At 43.1% G+C, this 23124-nt stretch overlaps 1 protein-coding gene across 2 annotated transcripts in view; it reads right to left on the minus strand.

The window, feature by feature from the left end:
- lmbr1 (limb development membrane protein 1) overlaps positions 1 to 23124 on the minus strand; it is a 32655-nt gene that overhangs the window by 4215 nt on the left and 5316 nt on the right. Inside the window, exons 4-15 of one of the 2 annotated variants that reach the window (XM_083995376.1) lie at positions 22561 to 22700; positions 20836 to 20939; positions 13855 to 13981; positions 13446 to 13514; positions 13260 to 13324; positions 12843 to 12915; positions 8329 to 8418; positions 7214 to 7290; positions 6656 to 6733; positions 2553 to 2626; positions 2190 to 2280; positions 1450 to 1516 (exon numbers count right to left, since the gene is read on the minus strand). In XM_083995376.1, the coding sequence (XP_083851502.1) occupies positions 1450 to 1516; positions 2190 to 2280; positions 2553 to 2626; positions 6656 to 6733; positions 7214 to 7290; positions 8329 to 8418; positions 12843 to 12915; positions 13260 to 13324; positions 13446 to 13514; positions 13855 to 13981; positions 20836 to 20939; positions 22561 to 22700 (1055 nt within the window). The remainder of the gene's footprint in view (positions 1 to 1449; positions 1517 to 2189; positions 2281 to 2552; positions 2627 to 6655; positions 6734 to 7213; positions 7291 to 8328; positions 8419 to 12842; positions 12916 to 13259; positions 13325 to 13445; positions 13515 to 13854; positions 13982 to 20835; positions 20940 to 22560; positions 22701 to 23124) is intronic. The other variant, XM_083995377.1, reaches the window with a different exon arrangement.

Consider the following 23124-nt stretch of genomic DNA (forward strand, 5'->3'; position numbering starts at 1 on the left):
TAAGCAACCAGTCAGAAACAACTGTGGCATCTCCCATGGTTTCTTGTCAGTATCTCTTCTACTACAGCCAATGATTGTCCAACAAAAAGCAAAATAACACACAAAACATTTAAAACTACATTAAACCACTGCTTTGCCCTATAACCCATACAAAATCCAAGCTCAATCAGCGCAGTCAGTTGATTTTCTCTTTCTCTCCCGAGTGTAACAATCTACCTGTAAACAACGTAAAACAACCATTACCTGCGTGTGAACCTCCTCTGAAATTTCTTACATTATTTCCCACTGTATTGTTAAAACAGACAGGATTCAGCAAACTGTTTTGTAGTAGGAATACAGTTCCTTATTCTTTCGTACAGTGCATTCTTCCCACACTGACAGAGACGCACACAAAAAACACCTCACATCAACACACAAAACCTTTTCTTGTCTCTTAACATCTCACTTCGTCACACTCAACTCTCCGTGTCTTTTTTTTCTTTGCTGGGAGGCTTTTTTTTTCTTCAGCTCTGTCTCATGCATTTATTCCTTTTCATCTATTCAGTGTCACAAAGCAGAACCTGTTGATATTTTGTAAAGCTCCCAATGAGTCACTGTATGCTTGCTCCGTCCCATTCTCCCACTCTGTTGGTCTCTCTCACACACACATACACACACAGAGTAGTGCTATTTGAACAGCTGTGCTCTGCACTCTGCATGTTTATTAGTACCATTGTGATGGTGCTGCTCCTGTCATTTTTCCCCCTTCTCCCCGCACTCCTTTTCTAACGTCACTATGGGAAACTATAGGAGAATTCAACTTGCTAACCTTAATGGTCTGGTTTGGTGATGGCACTGAATGCGGCTGTGGGGGAGGAGCATTTATTTTTTCTAGTTGGTTGTAGCAAGGTCATGATGACACCTCTGAAAAGTCAGTTCAATCTACACACACGTGAAAGAAATAGTTTTTACATTTTGAGAAATAGGCTTTTCCTCACTTCCACTTAACATAAAGCCACAACCACTGACAGCTTAGTTTAGCATGAAACGTGGAAATAGAAAACGGCTATCCTTGCACGGTGCAAAGGTTTAAAAAAAGTCCACCTATCAGCTTCTCTCAAACTCGATAATTAACATCTTGTTTAACCTGCGCAAAAACTGAAATGTATAAATAACAAGTTGCAGTTTTGGAAGGTTCTTATATGTAGGATTAATTCTTGAATGAACATGGCAATTTTAGTTAAGTTTAGTTTAGCTTGATCTTGGCTAATTTTTTGTTCAGATAAGCTAAGCTAGGCTAAGATAAGATACATGTCTGTAGCTTGTTATCAACCTTGTCCTCAAACTCTAAACAACAAAATAACTTCCCAAAAATGTCATTCTATTCTTTCACCATTTCATTGATGCGTGCTAGGTGTGAATACGGAAATTAGCATGCCCACACTTTTCGTAACACATTCCTGTACTCACCTAGCGTTCTGGACATCACTGGCAGGGCTGAACTCAGGACCAAGATGGACACACAGCAACCGATGATCTAAAAAAAATGAAAACAGAAAATCTAAATTGAAATGTCTCGGGGCACATACTCGCACAAGTTTTCAAGATGGAAACTAAAGAGAAGCGCTGGAGGAAGAAAAAAAACAGCATTTGCACCATCAGTTTCGGCCGTGACATGGCCACACATATGCACGCACGCCACTTGATGTTAAATTGGTTCCACATATTGTACAATTAGTACCTCTGAAGTTGCTCATTACCAGGTTCTCTCCATTGTCCTTTCAAGTCCTTTCACTGGAGCGTCATGGCTAGTTAACAAGCCTCACCACTCCCAAACTCATTACCAAGTGAATAGGTGGCACTATGGGCCAAACAGAGCACACATCCTCATCCTCCTCCTCCACCGCCCCCCAACCACACACACACACAAACTCCACTCTTCCTCTGATGTACAAGAAAGGAACTTGCACTTTGCCAGTGTTTGCGCAACCCACAAACAAATATTGGACAGATCAACTAAAGCCATTGAGGGGCCTTGAGGAGAACATTAGTGAGCAGTAGGACTTCGGAGTGAGAGAGGGAGGCGGGAGAGCGGAGGTGGAAAATGAGGGAGAGAGATGAAACGCAGGGGGTCCCAAACACATCAGCACACTGGGAGCAATCTCAGCACCCTTTCCCCCCTCACCCCTGTCCATCCATCCCATCTTTACCGTTGTCATGGTTGTGTCATCCTGCCTGGGAGTGAGACCCTCAAAGATCCGCAGGCTATAGAAGCCAACGACAGAAGACACCATCAAGTAGCTGTTGGGAAAATCAATCAAGGAGCAAAAAACAGGTCTCTGCTGGAGGCAAAGCAGCTTCCCCGAGTTGTCTTTTTAAGTTAATCCAAGTCTGCACCTTTTCACCTGCGATAAAAGGTGACGAAACAGCAGAACATGTCTTCCGGAAGGTGTCCGGCTGAACTATGTCCTAGATAAACAAAGCAGGCCGGACAATGTTGCTCTTAGCCGTGGAGCATGTTACTCCGGCCACAGACAAAGGGGGAGGTGGTGGTGGGGTCACTTAAAGGATACAACATGAGGATGATCTCCAGCGCCGCCTGAGCCACGCCAAATGTGGAGAGAGAGGTGTTCCCGATGCCTCGGTCCTGGATGATGGAGATACAGACGGGGACAAATGGGTTACTCAACATCATCACACACCGATCTTATATAAACACATCGCACATTTAAAGAAAAAAAGAAAAAAAATCAACAACAAAAAAACAAAATGGGAAACGACAGCACTGCAGGCAGTTGCACACACATGCAATTACAGAAATCCTTCATAGTAAGTACACAGCGCATGAAGAATTTCCCCACTTGAGAAAGACAGAATCAAATTGGCAAAGTAATGAATGGAACAAGATGAAAGAGGCTCTTTTCAAATCACTGTCGATCATACAATATGTGAACAGGTGTTCAAACAAAAACGCCACATTGCTTACGGTAAGAAGAGTGTACAGGCTGAACGCACGCCAAAAACATAAAAACAACAAAACAAATACTTCAGCAAACACACCAGACAACCCACCACCCCCCTTCTCTTCCTCCTCCTCCTCCTCCTCCCCCAAACACACACACATACACTCTCACCCTCAACCCCTAAAACCCTTTTTGAAAGTGGAACAGGAGAAAGACATTCATCTACATACACTGCACATATCGGGCATCTTTCATGTCAACTCATAAGGCATTTGCTTTTGTTGGAGAGGGCACTAGAGGTTGATGACTGTGCGGTGCAGGACACCAACACTACTGCAACCTTATGTCCATACGTACGTCCTGATCAAAACTCACTCACTGTCACTATCAACATGCACCAGTTAGAAATGACACGCATTTACAGCTCTGTTATATTTTCTGCTGCACATATAGACCATATGCAGATACAGCTGTAGTACAATACTACTGAATAACATGCAACCTATAACATAAATGTTAACATGTTTATGCACAAATTTAACCACTCTTGCAATACCAACATATATATATATATATATAACTTCAGAGTCTGTATATTAAATGTAATATTTGTATGTTTTTAATTGCATTTTATTTCTCCTTACCCACCTCGAGAGTCCTTATCTTGATTTGTTTTGTAAAAAAAAAGAGCCTGAAGAAAAAGGAAAGCCTGGCAGGTTGTTTCATGCCTTTTATGCAACTGTCATCCCTGAGAGCTTACTGCAGAGCCATAGTGCAGTGCTCTTTCTCTCTTACACAGGGAATTAGCAGACAGCATCTGATGTCATTTATTAATGGAGGGCGGGCGAGCATGCATTAAGACCGTGCGCGCGTGTGTGTGCGTGCGTGCGCTCGCATATGCGTGTATGCGCACACTAAGGACAGCTAGCTTTCACAGTAAGCCTCCTTTCAACTCTTTACTTCTTTTCATTCCAGTAGCAGGAAGGGTGATGTAGTGTGTGTTTTTGTGTGTCAAAGAGACGGAGGGGTGTGTGTGTGTGTGTGTGTGTGTGTGTGGGGGGGGGGGGGGGGGTAAAGGGGGGGGGTATTCGTCTGTACCGCCTGCCACAGCTCAGTCAGCAAGACACATCATATTTGTGCAATACCTGCATATTGGCAAGACTGTCAGCACCTCACTCACACACACATGACACAGCTACATGTCATGTTGTGGCCGTCTGATCTCCTGTAAGAGACGGTTCCTTTTCTCGACTCACTTGATTTTAATAGACAAAACATATTAAACAACACATTTCTGGGTATGTACAGTATATTCCACCCAAGAGCTTATCCTCATACTTTTCATCTTCCTTGTTCAAAGTCCTAACACTGTCCCACCCATGATTCTTACAAATCCTTATCTACTTGCCAACCACATAATTCCTCGAGTTCTCACATATGATAGGAGTAAAACCGTCAAAAAAAACAACATGTAAATGTAACGCTTACTTTCAACTGGACTATGGTCTTGATCAAGATATCATTCCAGCGTGCCGTCTTGTTTTGTAACTGTAGGCCCAATCATCTCTCACATCTCTCACCCAACAAACCCATATATTTAAAACTGACTGATTTGCCCTCTCTATTTCTCAAATATATGAGAGAGAGAGAGATTCCAAGGGCATATTCTCCCATACTGTTTTCTCCAATATCACCATATTGTGGCTGTTTCTTGAGTCATTTATAACTAAAGCTACAAGTTAAGTTATGACTTTTATGTATTTAATTTTACTTTATCCTGCTATAAAAATGTCATCGCCATTTTTTTTCCAATTTCTTAACTGGACATTTATTGGCAAAGAGTGCAACAACTGTAGTACCACTGGTACATTCACTCTCACTTTAAGACCATCTTGTTTAACTCTTTTTTTATTTCAAGAATGAATTTCCTATAATTAGTTTTTTTATTGCCAGTGAGCGAATTGATGACGATCCAGAGATGTCCCCAGTGCAGTGGGATGAAAGCTGATACAGTCTGCCATGGTTAGAATGGATTCGGTCGTCCTGCTTGTACACATACATACAAATACAATTATTTTTGTCTTAGATATTCAACGGACGTGGAACAAAGGGTCATCAGACAAAAGTCAAGAAGTCCTAGTTGAGGTGGTTATGTGAGGGAAAGTCTGAAGGGCAACTTTAGTGAGGTGAAAATTGCAGTCCAGTTGTAGCTAATTGTCCATTTTACAAAATACAGTGTCAAGTGTGGTGGCTGCCAAACAGGAGGGGCTGCAGTAACAATTTTATTGGTCCCTCTTAGTGCTTGTTCATCAAGCTGTAAAACACCGTGTCCTTTGACAGAGGCAGCTCTGGTTCCCCTCCTCCTCCTCCTCCTCCCCCTTGTTGTTTCTACAGCATCTTTGCATTCCCTCCTTCTCCGTCCACCTGCTTCTCCTCCCTGCTCTTCCTCTTCTTCTCTCGCTGCTCCCCATCATCGTCCTCCTCCGCCTCCGTCCCCCTGCTCTGTAAAGTTGAGCGGGGCACTGCTCAGTATGCTAAGGACTACAGAGGGATGCTTAGCTAGAAAGGAAGACAAACATTGACAGGGCACTTCCATTGTGCTCCCCCCCCCCTCCCGTAACAATTGGCACATCAGGGCCTCATTTGACTTTCCCACAGTCTGATTCTCTTTGCTCCGACAGAACCTCATCCAGACCTCAAACCAGCCGCGCTCTCCGTTTCTTTATATCCCTTCCTTTCCCCGGCCCTTATCTCCTCCCAGACAGCATGCAGGTAACTTTGAGGGAATTTCTACGCTACAGGGAAGGAGTTTGACAGCTGGGGGGGGGTGGAAGAGTTAACAGGTGGATAGATGGATACCATATCAATATCGATTATTTTGAAGGACGAGACCCCCTCCCTCCCCTCCACACACACACACACACACCACCCCTTCCTTTTCCTTATAGCGCTGGGAGATCAGAGGAGTGGCCTCCATCCAGCTCAACAAACGCGTAAACCATTTAGTGGGGCCACACTGTCAGGGAGGACAGCTTCAACCTGCATGACAAGTGTAATTTGGGGGATTTTCTGCGACGCGTCATGCCAAAGAAAACATCTCTGCTCAATAAAATAATTGGAATGTTGAGGGCAGCTCTGTCAGTTGCCCGCAAGACGCGAAATTAAATGAGGGAGAAATAGGATACATTATGTTGCCCCCCTTCAGACAAGAATGCAACCACAGACGCACACATACACATGCGCGCGTGCAGGCACAAGCACGCACACGCACCTCTGTCACTGCAGATGAGGGGAGATAAGGAGAGCTTAAAACACATTGCATGTTAGGCGGAGATGTGAATCTCTGAGAGCCGTTCCACACGCAGTTAGTCTGCTTCACAGTCAGAGCCCTTCACCTGGCCCTGTCTGCCTTTTTTTTTTGTTGCAGAAGGGGAGGAAAAGCAGCTTATTCACCCACTGTTGACTTGAGACACGTAGCTAGCTCAGTGAATCTGCACACTGCTGTGAAATGACTTTCAATGAGCTTCCAAAACAAAACCAGAGGCACAAGGTTTGGGCCTGATTAACATCTGGTCGGGGCCTTTTATTTCAGCATGCACCTGAGCATATCCGGAATTTGACTTTTGTCTCCGCCGGGAACATGGCAGGTCTGTAGTGTGTGTGTGTGTGTATGTGTGTGTGTGTGTGTGTGTGCTGTTAGACAGTAGGCTTACTGTGGATCCCTTGGGCATGGCAGTCTCATCCACAAGAAGGTAGAGGATATTCAGTGCCACCATAAGAACCGAGATTGTCTGCAGACAGAAAGAAAGGAAGATAAAGATTTGTTTACACATGGTGTAATTATAAAAAAGTATCCGGTGTCATGATATAATTGGGTTGTGGGGGCCTTAAGTATGGCAATGCATAATAACTATCTTGTGATTGTTAACCATTCCAACATTACGCTCCTCAAAACCTTGTCGTCGGGGTCGTTTGATGCACGTGCCATGCGCCTCACATGGCCTTTCTTCCTTATCTAACGCTATCGGGCGGCGTAAATAGTATTCCCACACATATAATCTATTGAAAATCACAGTTGTTGCACAGGTGGCTATTCAGCATTGTCTTAAACAGCTATTAAACAAAAGTGGTTTCCCCACCCAGAACACTGTGGGAAAACTGGAAGAGGACGGGGTTTGAGGTGCAGTGTTAGTCCCGATGGCCACCAGCCAGGCTGTGTACGCCATGAGTAAACAGTTGGGGCTTAATGATAGGTCAGTCTCAGCACTCACCGTTCCTGTGAGCAGGATCAGCATCACTATGGGATACAGCAAGTTCTTCTCCCAACCTGATGCCTTCTTTCTTCTCTCTGAGAGGGAAACGAGCGTGAGACAAAAGTGCGAGGTTGTTTGTCTTCAGAAATATACACACAGCCAACGCTTTAATAGCGAGAAATCATTGATGAGCTAATCTCCTTCATTACAAACCACTTTCCACCGCTGGTTAATTAACGTATTCATCAAAGACAGCTACTAAAATCTCACACCCTCTGGCTTTATTTACAGCTGGGTTTGGTAAAACATATCATGAGTGTGTCTCTCCTCTTACTGCAGCCCCCCACCCCACCCCCCACCAGGTAAGATAGACTTCATAACCTCTTTAATTAGCCACACTCATTATTGCCTTAATTAGTGGAAGCAATAATAAATCCCAGATAAAAAGAAATGCAGCAAAATGAATTATATCTTGGTCAGAATGTGTGTGTGTTTGCACGTAGCGGCTGGCTAATAAGTCTCACTCTTCCAAGCCAGATGAAACATTTAAAGTTTATCTCTTCCATCTTCATCTTATTTCTACAGATCATCAGTCACGTCTGTAGACTCTGATGACAGCCTGTAGACTGCACGCACTATATCTTCTATTATGGACATCCACAGTCCTCTTACAATATGCATCTGACTGCCCTCTAGTCCTACCATATTGACTTTCTTTCTCTATTTCCAACCTTGTTAGTCCTCCTTATTCTCAAAGTGCACCCACCCTGCCTGCCCGAGAAGTTTGCCAAGTGCACTTTATATGCACCATCCTTCTAAATTAATGACATCACTAAAAGGCTTGCTACAATATAAAGTTTGCATCTTGTCCAATATCCTAAGTGCCTTTGTGCTTTCCTCCCCCCACCCTGCTCCCCAAAAGGCTCGAGCCTCATTTATAATATCCTAAAATGGATGGAAAATTATCAGGCTGTTCTGGTCCAAGTCCAAATTAAGAAATTAAGGCAGACGGAGAGAAAGCGGCTGCCTGTCAGCAATATGTAAAAAGCTAATTTCTTTGGCATATAGTTCTGTGGTAGTTCAAGGTTTTAAGACAAAATATATCAGACGTGTCACAGAATACAAACACTTACCCAATTTATTTCTCTGATTTCTTATATTGTCCAACTCTTTGTTGAGCTGGTGAGTAAAGCTTCCCCGGGTGAAAGCGTATGTGGATGATCCTGCAGAGAGAAAAATCACTAACATTAATTCAATTTGTCCCATGATCGGACGTTATCTTGGGCCATAACTAACAATTACTTTCATCACGGATGAATGGGCCAGTTTTAGTTGAAGTTAAGTGCATGAAAACAGTTCAAAACCAGAAGATATTCAAATTTTAAAACAGTCTTATCTGAGGAACCCAAACCTGATTGAATGGACATACAGCCAAAACAAATAATTGATTATCAAAGCAGTCCACTACCTGCTCAGATAACATACTAAAGAGTGAACCTCGCAGAACCACTGAAGAAACTCTTGTGTTGCAATAAAGTATTTCCAGTCAGAAAAAAACCAGCAGCTGGTGTCCTTATTACGAGGATGTTATCTTCTCACTCACTTGCATCTGCATATGGGGTTTGACTTTGATTAAGCAACCCCATCAAAACAAGTAATTCTGCGCAGAACATAACAATGTGATCTCAAACAAGTAAAAATAATCTCTTGTGTCAGGAGCTGTCTAGCACATGCCACAACTGGTTGAGTGGGTTGGAGAAGACAGCAAGGGATTCTCCAGGAAAACCACAAGGCCAGCTCATTTAAGGCTAATTTATCTATTTTACTCTGTTTTCCTTCCAACTTGACGCACTGGCGTAGAGGCCCCTCAGAGCCAAAGTGGAAGAGTATCCATTTGCATCCCCTGGGGTGATTGGCAGATCAAGACCAATTAGTTCAGTGTTACAGTGTTACTAGCGTGCAATAAAAATACCATCTTTCATCTTTGTTACAAGAGAGAGGGACCAATCACTTTGATCAAACCTTTTTCTTCCCTCTGTCATTATGACACGCCCTGTCTGGATGGGTTTAAGTAGGCAGGAGAGGGGAGATAGACGGGGGAGAGAGCGGTAACAGTCTTGTCTGTGCCCTCGCTGATACCTGTCCCGGGATCTAAGCAGGGGAAAGTTTGAACCCTCCGAGCAAACGCAGTCACAACACAACAGGAAATGTCACGGACAGTTCAACAGCTCTTTTTCTCCGGAGACGAACTGAACGCTGGAGCGCCTCGGGGTAGCCTGATGTGCTCAGCCGCAAGTGAGCTAATCTATCACCTAAGTGCACAACATATCCAAACACAGCCTTACGCGTCGCCGCGCACAGATAAATCATTGATCAAATTAAAAGTATATTCTTAACAGCGGTGAGAAATAGCAGATCTGACTAAAAGACAAAGAACAATATCAACACTTGTTCCAAGCAGAGGGGGGGCGGGGGGGGGGTGAAACGGTGAGAAACTCAGCTGCAGTATCTTCAATGACATCATTCCAAACTGAAGTTAAATATATCCTTCTCCTTCTGCTGGCAGCATCAAGTAAAAGTCTGAGTTACAGCGAGGCAGAGATGCTGAGTGAGGTTTCTGGCAGCCAGGAAGGCCCGGAGTAATTCAACGTATCCTCTCCAACCTTCACCACAGCCGAAAAATTACGTCATCTACAAATATGCTAAACACCATGCTGAGACAACAGAGGCACTGGCAAGGTCATTGTGCCGCATAGCATCTGGACAGGCGCTCTGTTGCTCTGATTTCAGCAGATCAGGGTCTTGAAAGGGCAGCGTGGACAAGCATGTGTGCCACATTGCATGTGCTGCAGTGGATTTGTGGGCTCTTGTTCTTAGATTGTACTTGAAGGAAACCGGCTCAGACAAGTTACCTGTTGAAATTACAAATAAAATAGTCATTTACTGGGCACAGCTTAAAGGCAGTAAGGTGTCACAGCCTGATTTCTTCATAATACATACATAACGAGTAAAGATGCTTTACTGTTATGATCTAAAGCTAGAGTGACCTCAGGTATCTCAGCTTTAAAGGGATAGTTCAACTTTTTAGCAAATTGGCCCATTGCCATATTCCCTATAGTTTTAGGAGTAGGTTCGTTACCTTTATTTGTTGGTGCAAGCTATTTTTAGAACGGCGGAGCAGAGCTGCAAGCTGCTCAGAGCTACGCTACGGAGGATATTGGGATTTCTTGGTTTCCCCCATCAAACTCATCAAATATACAATCCAACAACTCCAAAACGCTCTCGTGGACAAGTTGTGACCTGCACATTCACCACGTTTTCAAAGCAAATTCAGAGACTGCTTGCCAAAATACTGCCCCTGACAGGAACGCGCATCATCTGTTTTGCATGAATTCACCTCGAAAACAACTCTGGTAACAATCCGTTATTATCTCATAGCGTGGTGAATGTGCAGGTCACAACTTGTCCACCAGAGCGTTTTGGAGTTGTTGGATTGTGTATTTAATGAGTTTGATGAGGAAAACCAAGAAATCCCAATATCCTCCGTAATGTAGTTCTGAGCAGCTCGCGGCTCTGCTCCGCCGTTCTAAAAAAAAGCTTGTACCGACAAATAAAGGTAACGAACCTACTCCTAAAACTATAGGGATTATGGCAATGGGCCAATTTGCCAAAATGTTGAACCATCTCTTTAAAGCTGAGATACCTGAGGTCACTCTAGCTTTAGATCGTAATTCAGTAAAGCATCTTTACTCGTTATGTATGTATTTTGAAGAAATCAATCTGCCAAAATCCTGAACTATCCCTTTAAAGCGGTGGGCAGAAACTTATACTATATGAACCAAATGAATTCCCTTCACATTATCATCTCATCACAGTCTGCTTGTGGTTTGCACCCTAGCGTCTGGAATCTTTTCTGCAAATTCATTTTATGTCGATCAACTCATCATTTAAGTGGATAATTGTTTCAGATCCAATAACCAAATCAAATCCAATTGACTTTTCTGACGGGAACCGTTCTTCTAAACATAGTCTGAAGGCATTTACAAAGCGGTAAAGAAAAAGGCTACGCAATTGTGTCAGGAAAATATCAAAACTGTTTCTTGTAAATTGAGTGTTAGCAGCTTATCTGGAAGATCGAGGGAGCATGTCTCCAAACATTTCACTTATTAGGTCCTTCATGCCCTTGACAAAGAAAACAGACACACATGTCCAGTCAGCCGATTTAAAGCACTACCTTCCCGATGTGCAAGACTTAAAGCATCAACAGTGTCATTATGAATGGGTAATTGCATGTAAACGGTACAATAAAAGGGCCATCAGACATATAAATAAACAGATGCATCAACTGATGTGGCTCAACAGTGCACATCTACAAACACAAACTGGGTGAGAGAGGATAATCTGTTGGAGGAGCTAGATGCAGAGAGAACACAGGTGAAGCAAGAAGCCGCCATTGCTCACCTCTGGAGTGTGTCCTGTGAACTGTTCCTGAACTGCCTTCTCCTGAGCACTCTCGGCACATCAAAGGGAAACCACTTTAGCCTTCAGTTTCACCTATGTGCGTGCGCGGACGTTGAGTGTGTGCATGTAGATACAGTGTGCGCATAAAAAAACATACACGTCAACATCCTCCTCTGCCTTAAATTCCCACCTCTTTGACGAAAAAAAAAAAAGAACTGTAGCTTGGTCTCGGTGCGCACATGGAGATGTTGACCACTGTTTTTTTTTTTTGCCACACAGTGACTTGTAAAGATCAAACAGTCTTAGGGATGATAAGGAACAGATTACAATTATTCTATCATTTAGTTCAAAGCATTGCAGTGTGGAATGAGCCCCAAGGAACCATACGCTTAGGTGGCAGTCTATGGACGTGGCCGGTGTAGCATTCGAAAACAAGTGTTATCACGGAGCGATCTCCCTTACCTCCCTGGTTTGAAAGGACGCTCATCCCCTTCATTTACGCGCATCTGTACACTTGGTTGCGTGCTTGAGTTAATATTAAAGTAGGTTTTGGAACGTGGCCCAAATACTTCCTGCTTTTTCAGATTATTCAACGTCAAACAAGGAATTTGGCAACACAGAGATGTGGACATGAAAAGGGACTGCAGGCTAAAAGAATAACATCTTCGCCGTTCCTTAAACTATTTAAACCTTCCCCTTTGTGCCCGAGTCCAGAGAACAGCACAGGGCTCCTGGTTTCTTTTCAGAAGTCAGTGAAAAGTCGCTGCTCTTTAATGTCCACAGGACAAAGCCAAAACTTCTTGTAAAAGATTTAATTTCCATCCTATTACCCGGGCTACAATTCTAATCCTGACATGAAATGAGGCAATCATTTCGCCAGCACTGACAGTGGCACTGGAGTGTCTTAAATGGATCCTTAAAAACTTCCCAAACATAAAATATGGTCCTCGCCATGGTGGCTGCTTTGCCCTTAAGCACAAAGTTATGACAGTGTTAGAGAGAGACTGGTGTCAATGTGTGTGTGGACTTTTGCGATCGTCCGTGTGTGCATGTGTGAGTGTGTGCACACGCATGGTTGAATTTTCAATCCTAATTGATTCCAGTGAGGCATGCTCCATCACACCCAATAGGGCAGTCAACCCCTCCCCTCCCCTATAATGTGCCAACACGTCTCCCACAGACATACCGTTTAATCTCCTCTGAAGGGCTTCCTCCTGCAAATGGATGCAGTAAATCTGCTCATCCAGGTCCTCCAGGATCTGAAGGGGAGGGAGCAGAGTAGGAAGAGATGAAATGGGTTATAATTAGGCCCAAAGTGGGACTGGAGAGATGGCAGATGGGAAGATGAGTTGGTGATGTATTTGTAGTCCTCTGTCGTGAATGTAAATGGCCGACCGAGACAGACATCGTTCAGAGAGGAGGAGCTAAGTGGGTTCAAGTCTGAGCTGATCTGTTCAAGTTCATTGGGTTTTCAAAGAGTACCCTCTTTTTTTTTAGAGGAAAACGGGAATTAAAACCAGTCAAAAAACATCTTCCTATTGACCGAACCATTAACGAGTCACAACCACGTATATTTTAATATTTAATCCAAATGATTACTTACTGTTGGCTTCACTAGCAACTGGCCCATGACCGTGAACATCCTGGACAATCCCACAGGAGTGCACACTACACAGTAGACAGAAAATAGTATGATCAGCTGAGTGTTTAATGATAATAAAGTGATCTATAGCTGCAGAGCAGAGCAGCTCTGACCCTGTGCTTCTGTGTGTGAACTTAAATAACTCACTTAATAAAAGCAGTCCTCCCATCAGAGATATACAGGAGTAGAGGTACGGTAAGTAGAATTCCCAAAGATCTACAGAAAAGAAAACTTTCATTTAGTCAAACATACACTATAAAGGGACAGTTTAAGAAATAAGTCTTATTGAAATTTATATTTCTATCTAAGGGATTAAAAATAAAAGACATAAATATGCTGGTCAGACAGTCTTTATGCCAAAATAAGCTAATCAATTTGTAGTTCAAACTTTATTGGTAATGCACAGTCATGAGAGGGGTATAAAACTTAACAGCAAATGCTCTGCCAGAGGCAAATAAAGGAGTTTGTAAATCGCCAAATTATTCCTTAAAAAAATACCACCAAAAAAAAAAAGGATTTACAGGCACAAATGACACCGAATCGTTTAACACCGTACCGTAGAGGGACTCCATACTGGCAGCATCGTTGTCAATGAGCGCTGACGCCACCCACACAATGCCCAGGATGAGCAAAGCCAGCAGGAAGAGCATCACAAAGGTCTCAAGGATACGTGCCTTAATGCCCTGATAGTAAAAAAAAAGAGCACATAAAAAGAAAAGACCTATTTAGAGATGGCTCAATTCAGTTATCATAATAGACAGAAAGATGTTTATAGTAACAGGGTTTCATCAAATAACTCATTAATCAAACTGATGTTCATTGCGCTGAGCTGGAACGTGGCATTTCCTACATTTTATATCCAATTTTTAAAACACCAAACCAGATTCCTTTTTACGAGACCCTCACCCCCCCACCCCCCACCCCCCTCCTCACTCCATCCTGCCTCGCTCATACTAAAAAGCATCATTTCCATTCACAGCACACAAACATGACATAAACGCTCCCACGGATTTCTGTGTAAAACAGCTCTTTTATACACACATATTGAAGTCTGTAAAGTGGGACTAACGGTGCTGGTGGTGGCAGAGGTGAAATTAAAAAGAGGAGGGGGAGGAGGGGGGGGGCTGTAAGGCGCATGAAGCCTGGGCTAGGTCAGCTACTGTCTGCGATCAAGAGCAGGCCTCCCATCTGGGCCTGATTAGCAGCTCCCTTAGCACCACATTCGCGTCCCAAGTCGGGCAGACAAGAGGGTTTTGGGGTAATTTGGGTTTTCCGGGTCACAAACTGCTGAGTGGGCAATAAAGTCCTCCTCTACCTGTTCACACAGTTTCCATTTCCCGCCCTGCTGGAGAGCCGAGCCGTCTAGCACTGTAAGATAGATAGGCGTTCTCATACACATGTCAGGTAGGCGACCAGGCATGGGATAACAAGGGGCTCTCTGCTCGCCGAGTGCTGCTTAAATTAGGTACATATGAGCAATTTGTTACCAGCTAACATAATGACTGTGCGGTTGCTGTTCAGTATTTGCCAACAGGTACATGAAGGGGGTCTCTCTTTGAAAGTTGCCCCTGTTAGTCATGAAGCCACTTTATAGAATGGAAATGGTTTTAATTTTGCAGATTAGATCAGACAAGTTGTTTTTTCAACACAGTTTGTGCAAAATATTATATATATATATATATATATAGAGGGTATATATGTTTGTTTTCCTTTTTAATCTTTTACTGGATGTGTCATTAGTGTGTGTGTACATGTACGTCACAAACTGTCATATGTATTTTATGTATATTTATTGTCTAAGGCAGCTTTTACCATGCACAAATTTCCCCTAGGGGACAATAAAAGTTTATTCTATTCTATATAAATATTACAATTTAGGTCACTCTCATCTCTTTTACGCTGACAAACTGCAATCACAGGTCACAGATATATTTGGTCAATTTATTATATCCACACTGACCCATTCAGACCACGCTTTGAATGTTGATATATGTCTTTAATTCATCTGCTGATTTCACCATCATGGACCAATCAATTCATTCATTGTCACAGGCTGAAATTTCCCTGTAGCATCCTTTCGCTCTATATGCTGCCGTCTACGCCGTACGTGCCTCGCGCCTCATATTATGGTGGTATTCTGAAAAAGCCTCAGTGAGTGAGTGGAGAATTTTCTAGCACACCAGAGAGGAAAAGTGGGCAGGGTCTGGAGTGCCCCAGTGTGGCCGAGGTGGACACTGCAGCCTCTCGACAGGTAACGTTCAAGGGAGTGAGTGAGTGGGCCTTAAAGAAACTTTAGTCAACTCGAAATAAACTGATAATATCTAATGCAATGAATAAAATATAGCCTAACATTAATACATCTATTATAGTGATTACATATCTTAAGGGAACCCAGTAGGTATACATGCCATTATTCCATCAACAGCAAGGATCAATATACTAAAAATAAAACCTCAGATCAGACGTGGGCATGAATTTTGCTGACTGCCTCCTGCCTCTTTCCTCTTTCGTACACACTGGCATACGCAGAGTACACTGGATGGATGCAGCAATCAACCCTCTCACAACACGACTCAACTGGGCAGTGGGGAAAACACTCAACACCGCTGAATACAGAAAGAGGGAGAGCGATAGAGAGAAAAAAACGAAGGAAGAGAACAACAGAGATACTGTAGAGAGAGAGAGAGACTGGTGGAGGAAAGGAGTCAACGTCTGAGCGCATCTCGTTCCCCCGAGGTAGGAGAGGTGAGAGAGGAATGCTTTCAGGGACTTCAGCCACGTCCCACACGCGCTCTCTTAAGGATGCATCAGGACGAGCAGAGGCCGCGGGCGGGACGCGCGTCTGCTCAAGCGCACCGGTCCACCTTAACAAGCTGGCCATGTCATGCTGAAGGTGTATTCCCTTTAGATAGGTCTCTCAATCATTTATAAGACTCAAATCATTACCCATTCAGATCATTTAGGGCAAAAGCAATGCTTGTCACCTCCCTTACTATCATCCCCAGTTCCTGCCTCGCTGGAAGAACAATCCACAGTGTCAGACATGATTTGACTGTACGAGAGAAGGAGGACGTCGAACCGAGAGGCCCGATTGGTTTCATTGATCCGACCGCATGCCTGACACCGCGCACTGAAAGTTCTGTCCATCCTTAAGATATTTACACAAGAGAAAACTGAGTCTTTTGTTCCTCGTTACGGAAGGGACGCGTGTGCTTTGAAATAAATATGGTATAAAAATAGGCAAATCCAACCAGGCCATCATCATTATCAAAGAAAAAAACTGTCAACTGGTGAAGGAAGGGAGGGGGAAAAAAAGAAAAAGAAAAAGACCTGTGCCTTGGCATTCGGAGCGCCTGCTGAAAGTTTCTATTCTTGCCATTCTAAATGTGTAACTACCTCTAAATATAGCAGCTTTGAAATATTCAGCATCCCCCGATCCTCACACTGACATCGAGTGAGGGGCTGGTTAACTGCAGCTATGTTGTACAAGACTGGAGAGACTTCCAAGAATTACATGTAGTGGCCAGTGAGGAAAAGTAAGCGCTTTTTCGCATGCACAACCAAACAAACATGCATGAGCTCACATATGCCTGCACAGACAGAAGAGACAGACAGAGACAGAGAGAGAGAGAGAGAGAGAGAGAGACACACGAGCAGCCAAGTACATCAACCTCCAAATCCGCCCAATTACACAAAGCTGCAGAGGGCTTGGATACAGTTCACAAGCTTTCTCGCCATAGCCTGGTGCTGCAGAAAGGCTGAAGCACAATCTGCCACTGTCTTTGATGTAGCGCTTCTTCAACTGGTGAATCCAGCAGAAGAGTTCACCTCTGGAAGCCCAATGCAATAGTGGACAAGTGTGAGAAAGAGTGAGGGATGATAGTTGGGAAGGAAGGTGCAGGCCAGGGCTCTGTTGGATGTTGAAGGGAGGGGTGGGGATGTGGAGGGGGGGGGATCAGACAAAGGAGGAGAATTAGGTGGTGCGGGAGCTTCCTAGTTGCTGCCATCAATCCTTAGCAGGTCAGCGGGCGGTGGCAGAGATCATCCCGCGGACCATCCTTCTGCTCACTGTCAGGGACGTGTGGAACAAGGGCCAAGAGTGTAATAAGTGAGGGAGGGGGCAGGGTCTTTTTTTTTTTTTTTTTTCCTCCTGCTCCCCAGCAAAAAAAAGAAAAAAGAAAAAACGACTGCCCTCTTTGCTAAAGACATGCCAGATGCCCAGGACCTTATTAGTGTATCCTTCAACCAGTCGGCCACAGCGCAGTGACCGTGTCAGAGACAGAAAGCAGAGGAGAGGGACACTCCCCTGTAAAGCTGCAGAATGAACTTCTAAAGACTCTTAATAAGACTTCTTAATAAAGCCCCAATGACTCCAGAGCATGGAAAATGATCGGCATCACGTCGTATTGTTCAAACTGGTGCCTTGGAGGAGGAGGGGGGGGGGGGGGGGTGGCGGGTGGCAAGCAATGTCATGGAAGTTGTACTTTAGTAATATTGTGATACACTCTTAGAAAAGGCCAGGCTGGTTTCCAGTTTAATTTTTACAATCCTACAGCGATGGCAGCAGGTCCTGAGTTGGCGCAAATTACACCTATCAATACAACACTCTGCACTTCTGTTAGGTTGAGTAACTCAGTCCACACACTGAATGGAAGACGTCTTAATTCACAAAAAAAAAAAAAAAAAAAAAAAATCTACAAAATAATCAGGTAGAGAGTCAGTTAAGTTTCAGAACTTATCGCTTAGTTTAGAAAAACTGAGTCACGAGAGGGGGAAAAAAAATCCTGAGCAACTCGCTTGTTCTTTTTGAAATTCCCAGCTCGAACTAATATGTTGCCATGGTAACCGACATTGTAACAGGCAGCTTTAGGGAGACATTGTGACCTTAAAGGAAGGTATGTAAACACCACTTTATATTCTCCGGCTGGCCCTGCCCGAAAGAAGGCCTGGGAAAAATGTCTGCATGTGCAGGAGATTTGAAATAAATATCCAGGCCCCCATTGTGGAGCTCCAACAAAGAGGAGTATCTTAGTAACACCACGCGGGTTTGCTTGGCGAGACATTTTCTTCCTCTCCCCCCCCTCACCCTCTCCCCTCCCCCCCCCCCACCCCACCTTCCCCTCCTCTCCCTCCACAATAAACACACTTCTCATCATCGGCGGGTTAGGGCTTAGGATGAGATTGATGAGGAGTTTCTTTAACTACCAGATGAAACCTGTTGGCCCTTTGCTGGGTCAGTCAGGGGGTCAGACTCGTTCCAACTCGTTTCAGGATCAAACACATTTCAATACTGTGGGGTAGGACCCAGAGACTATTCACAGCAAAGCACGCTTTTCCACAATTAAGACGGTTTCTTCGTGAAAACTTATCGGAAAATCTTGAATGCTTTTTCTTCATGCTGCTTTTCCAACACATTTAACCAGACATAATAACCATCTGAGCGTCAGCGACAGGACAACGCTAGAAATAGAACCAGGAAGTTGACAGTCGAAAACTTTTTCCACCTTGATCTGAATGGTTTTAAGTAAATATAGCTTCTTGTCATCTGCAATTATTAAGCCAATTTTTAGTGCCTGGGTATAAATAGAAGTCTGAACAAAAGTTTTGTTTGTCTTCGCTGAGTTTGTCAGAGCATGCCGATCATCTCAATAAGGACATCACAGATGGCTCTCATCAATATAATGCCATCTACTGGTGGTGTGGAGAGGGCAGGACACATAAGTGACAGAAATGCCATAGTGGGACATATTAAAGCCTCAAAGTGAACATGTTTTTAATCCATCCCAGTGCACTGCAAACACCGCAGCAACAGGAAGCAAGTCATTTTAAATTCTGCCACTTGCACAAATACATAACGGCACGTGGGGGTTTGTTAACATGATCAACTAACACAAGGAAAGACCTTTAGTGGCCTGTGATGCAGCTCTTCAGCAAACATTTCAGAACCCAGCAGTAAAATGGGAGACATTTTACAGCAGCAAATAAAGCTGGATCATAACATCTGACATCAAGACCCTAAGTCACTCTGATTCATCCACAATTTGGACAATTTGTTAAACTATTAATCACCAAGGTGACAGAGCCTCTGAAGAGCTGAACAGTTAACATTAGGGAAGAAAAAAAAACAGCATCCACATTTCCATCTTTATTCTGGTGGCGTCTTTTAGTACATCGTCAAAAGTAAACACAGCCACATGAAAAGGCTGACTTACAACTTTCACTACTAGTTAGTAATGAAATTCATCATTCACTTCATTTCCGCAGTCAAAGGGAGCTCGTAGTGCCATAACATTAGCCCAGGAGGTTATAATGCCACATAAAACCTTATGACATTGCGGTCTAATGCTGTTATTGGGGAAAGGGATAATATCACATTATAAAAACTGGGATCTGTGTTTTACATTCCCCTTGCTGTCGTGTCGGCCCCATGATTGACTCTGCAGGCAGCTCCGTTTTTTTTTGTTTTTTTTGTAGGTGCAACAGGAGCGTCACCTCCACCCCTTCCTTAGCACACACAATATATATACCTGGACGTGCAGCTCAACATTGAACAGTGCTTCCTCTAAGCGAATTTATGGAAGATCAGTAGCAAGAAACAGTCTCACAAAAAAAAAAAAAACTAAAAAGGGACAAAAAAAGGGGAGAAACGTGAAAGAGGCCCTCATCCTGCTGCCTGCACATCAGGGCCTGCCCTCTGTTGAAGAAATCCGAGCGAAACAAATTAGTGGGGCAGAGGAAGAAAAGGACTGGCTATACACTACAGTACAGACTAATTTTTATGTGCTTTTGCCAGGAGGGACATAAACCAGAGAGGTTTCAAACTGTGACACAGGATAGAGGTGTATTAAAAGTAAATCTTTCCCCCTCCATTTTGCGAGGCTCTATTGTGCTGTCATGTTGCTGCGACTTTATTGACTTTTGGAACACGAGCCCCCAGCCTCTTTTTTTTTTGGGGTGGTGGGGGGGTGGGGGGGGGTAATCAATTAAACGAGGAAGTTCGCTGAGCCTTACAACTCGATTATTAGCCTGTCCTTTTGAAGTTTTATTTTAGAGGGGGGCCGGGGAGGGGGGTGACAAGGAATCAGGCTTTAAATCAGTGGGGCCGATGCAGCAGTGTTGAAGCGTTTGCAGCCTATGGCCTTATTGGAAGGGTTTGTCAGGATGTGGCGCTAGGCGAAGACCAGATTCAGACTTTCATGGTTAATGAGCTTTCTGCGGTGGCAGTTACGGTCAGGGACTTGAGTCAGGCAGAGGACAAGGACGAGGCACCTGCTGCTGCTTTGCCTGTCGACGGGGACGCTTGTGCGTTAATAGTGAAGTGTACAAAGATTTCAGTGGGGGGAAAAGACAACAACAAAAAAAAGAAGAAGAACAGGGATCCACATTTTCCTTTTCAGGCCTCAGTTTTTAAATGTTGCACATCTGGCTCACAGTTTTGGAGTATCAGATTCATTAGTAATCACACACAGAAAACAAACAAAGTTACATATAAATACATTAGTAGTTAGTAGTTACACTAATGCCTCGGGCAGTGTACCTTTTTGGAGCCGGCAAATCCCTCAGACTCCAGGAAGAAATAAGCAAAGGGCATCAGGACGAAGAGGCAGAGGTTGGAGAACAGTGACACCAGGTTCCACAGACCTGCAGAAACCAAACATATTAGACTAGTGTACGTATAGTCATACACACAAACCATATATCAGTTCGTGGTCAGTTCATCAGTTTTATTTCTAGTTTGAAAATGTGACTTTTTCAGGCTCAGGATCCACAAACACATTCTCCCAGACTCTGTGTGCATTCTCATGAGTATGATTGTACAGTAGCTGTGAGGCGAGGAGCCAACACAAGAGTCTCCTTGGTAATTTCATGGACTCTAATGCCCCCTGGTGGAGGTTGGAACACCCAACAGCCTTGAAAATAGCCTAATGCCTTACACTGAATTGAGGCTGACAGTTAACCTAAATAAATCAAATGATCTGTGTTGATACTACAAATAAACGTGATTAACTTTTAACATAACGATATAGGGTTTAATATAAAGGGTTCTTTCCTCTACTAGCACCTGTGATTAGTCTATCCGCATTTATCAAAGATGAAGCCAAAGGACTTTTTTTATTATGTGTATGCATCACTGGCCTTAATCATTTAAAAAAAAAAAAAAAAGGGAAATGTCTAAATATATATAAAAACACACAAAAGGATGACACAATACTACACATATAACAACACCATATAAATTTCCACCGCCATAAAACTTGTGTTGTGCTTTTGGAGTTATCTTTACTGAATCATCCCCATTTATAGACGATTTATCTGACTGTGGACTGATAACTAATGACTCTTTCTTCATCTAAGTCAACTATTGTTCAAACAAATCCTTTTTTAGAAGCCAAAGTGTCCAATCTTGTTTTATTGACTGGACTCCAGGTTTGATAACTCCTGACTCTCGTAAGCTTTTGCTGATGTCATTAGCTGAAGGGTTCACATACTTCCTCCAGCCCACACCGTTATAGTCTGAATATTTTTTATATGGACAAGAACAAAATGATGATTTGTGTGCTGTTGGTTCACATTGTCATAATTGTAACTTGGGTGAGGCTTTGATCATATTTAAGGATAAATCTATAAATACATGAAAGTAATTCAAAGGGTCTACTTGTGTTTTCTTCCCATTTCATATGTCAATATTACCTATGATGTTTTGTTTTGGAGTTTTTTGACAAAAAAAACTAAACAAAAAAACAAATTGCTTCAATACCATTCTTGAATTTGTTACAACTCTTTTTAAAGCCTGATAATGAGGAACAGTAGAGACACTTATATTCATTAATGTATTCTTTTAATCCAATTTCATTAGTAAGTGAAACCTATAGCTAAAACATGAATGCTTCTTTGAATGAACTTATACTTTGTTCTATATTTATAAGTTGTTAACCCCCCCCCCCCCCAAAAAAAAAGAATCATATTGTATTAGGAGCTCACATGCATGATGAAAAACAATCTGACATGGGTTAGTGTTAGCTCAACTCTAAAATTCAACTATTTCTTAAACCAATGTTTATGTGGACACTAGTCCATCCCAATTTGCACATCATGTTAATGAGCACATCTATTGATTCTGACAGTCTGAAATTCAGATTCCAATGATTTCCATACATGTTAATGCACATAAGCCAAAAATAACCATAATATGAGGAGCAGGGACGGGAGAGAAAATGAGTTCATTAAACTAAAAGACACATGAAGTGAGTGATCTACTGACCGTGAATGAGGGAGCCATTGAGCCACTGAATGTAATAGTTTTTGGGGAAGGAGAGGAGGATCTCATTACTAATGATTGAGAAAGGCAGTAGGAAGACGGCACCACCCGACACTGCCAGGGTGAAGGTGCACAAGTATAATCTGCAAATGGAATCAAACACACGCACAAAAGCAGACAAAAGCCCAGACACGCACACGCAGACACACACACACACACACACATACACACAAGTGTTAGGGCTAGTCGAGATCAAAACTAACACATGCAGAATCACAACAAGGTAATAACACCATTTTTCGTTTTTAAAATCCGATTATATGTTACAAGCTTGGTTACTTGGTTACTGGAGGATTAATTTTGGATTACACATTATAAAAGGAGTCACTGGGTTTACAGTGTGACAGGAATTAATAAGCAAAAGCAAGTGAGGAATTAACTTATTTAGTGACCACTTAAAGAGCAGTGGATTTAACTGCCAGTGGGCTCATTGTCAGTCGGCTCTTTCAATCATTTTTCCACCCCTGGAACAAAAGACGACGGCTGGCTTCTGCTTCTGCAGCAGGA

This window comes from Trachurus trachurus (genome assembly GCF_905171665.1).
Source record: "Trachurus trachurus genome assembly, chromosome: 20".
Taxonomy (NCBI): domain Eukaryota; kingdom Metazoa; phylum Chordata; class Actinopteri; order Carangiformes; family Carangidae; genus Trachurus; species Trachurus trachurus.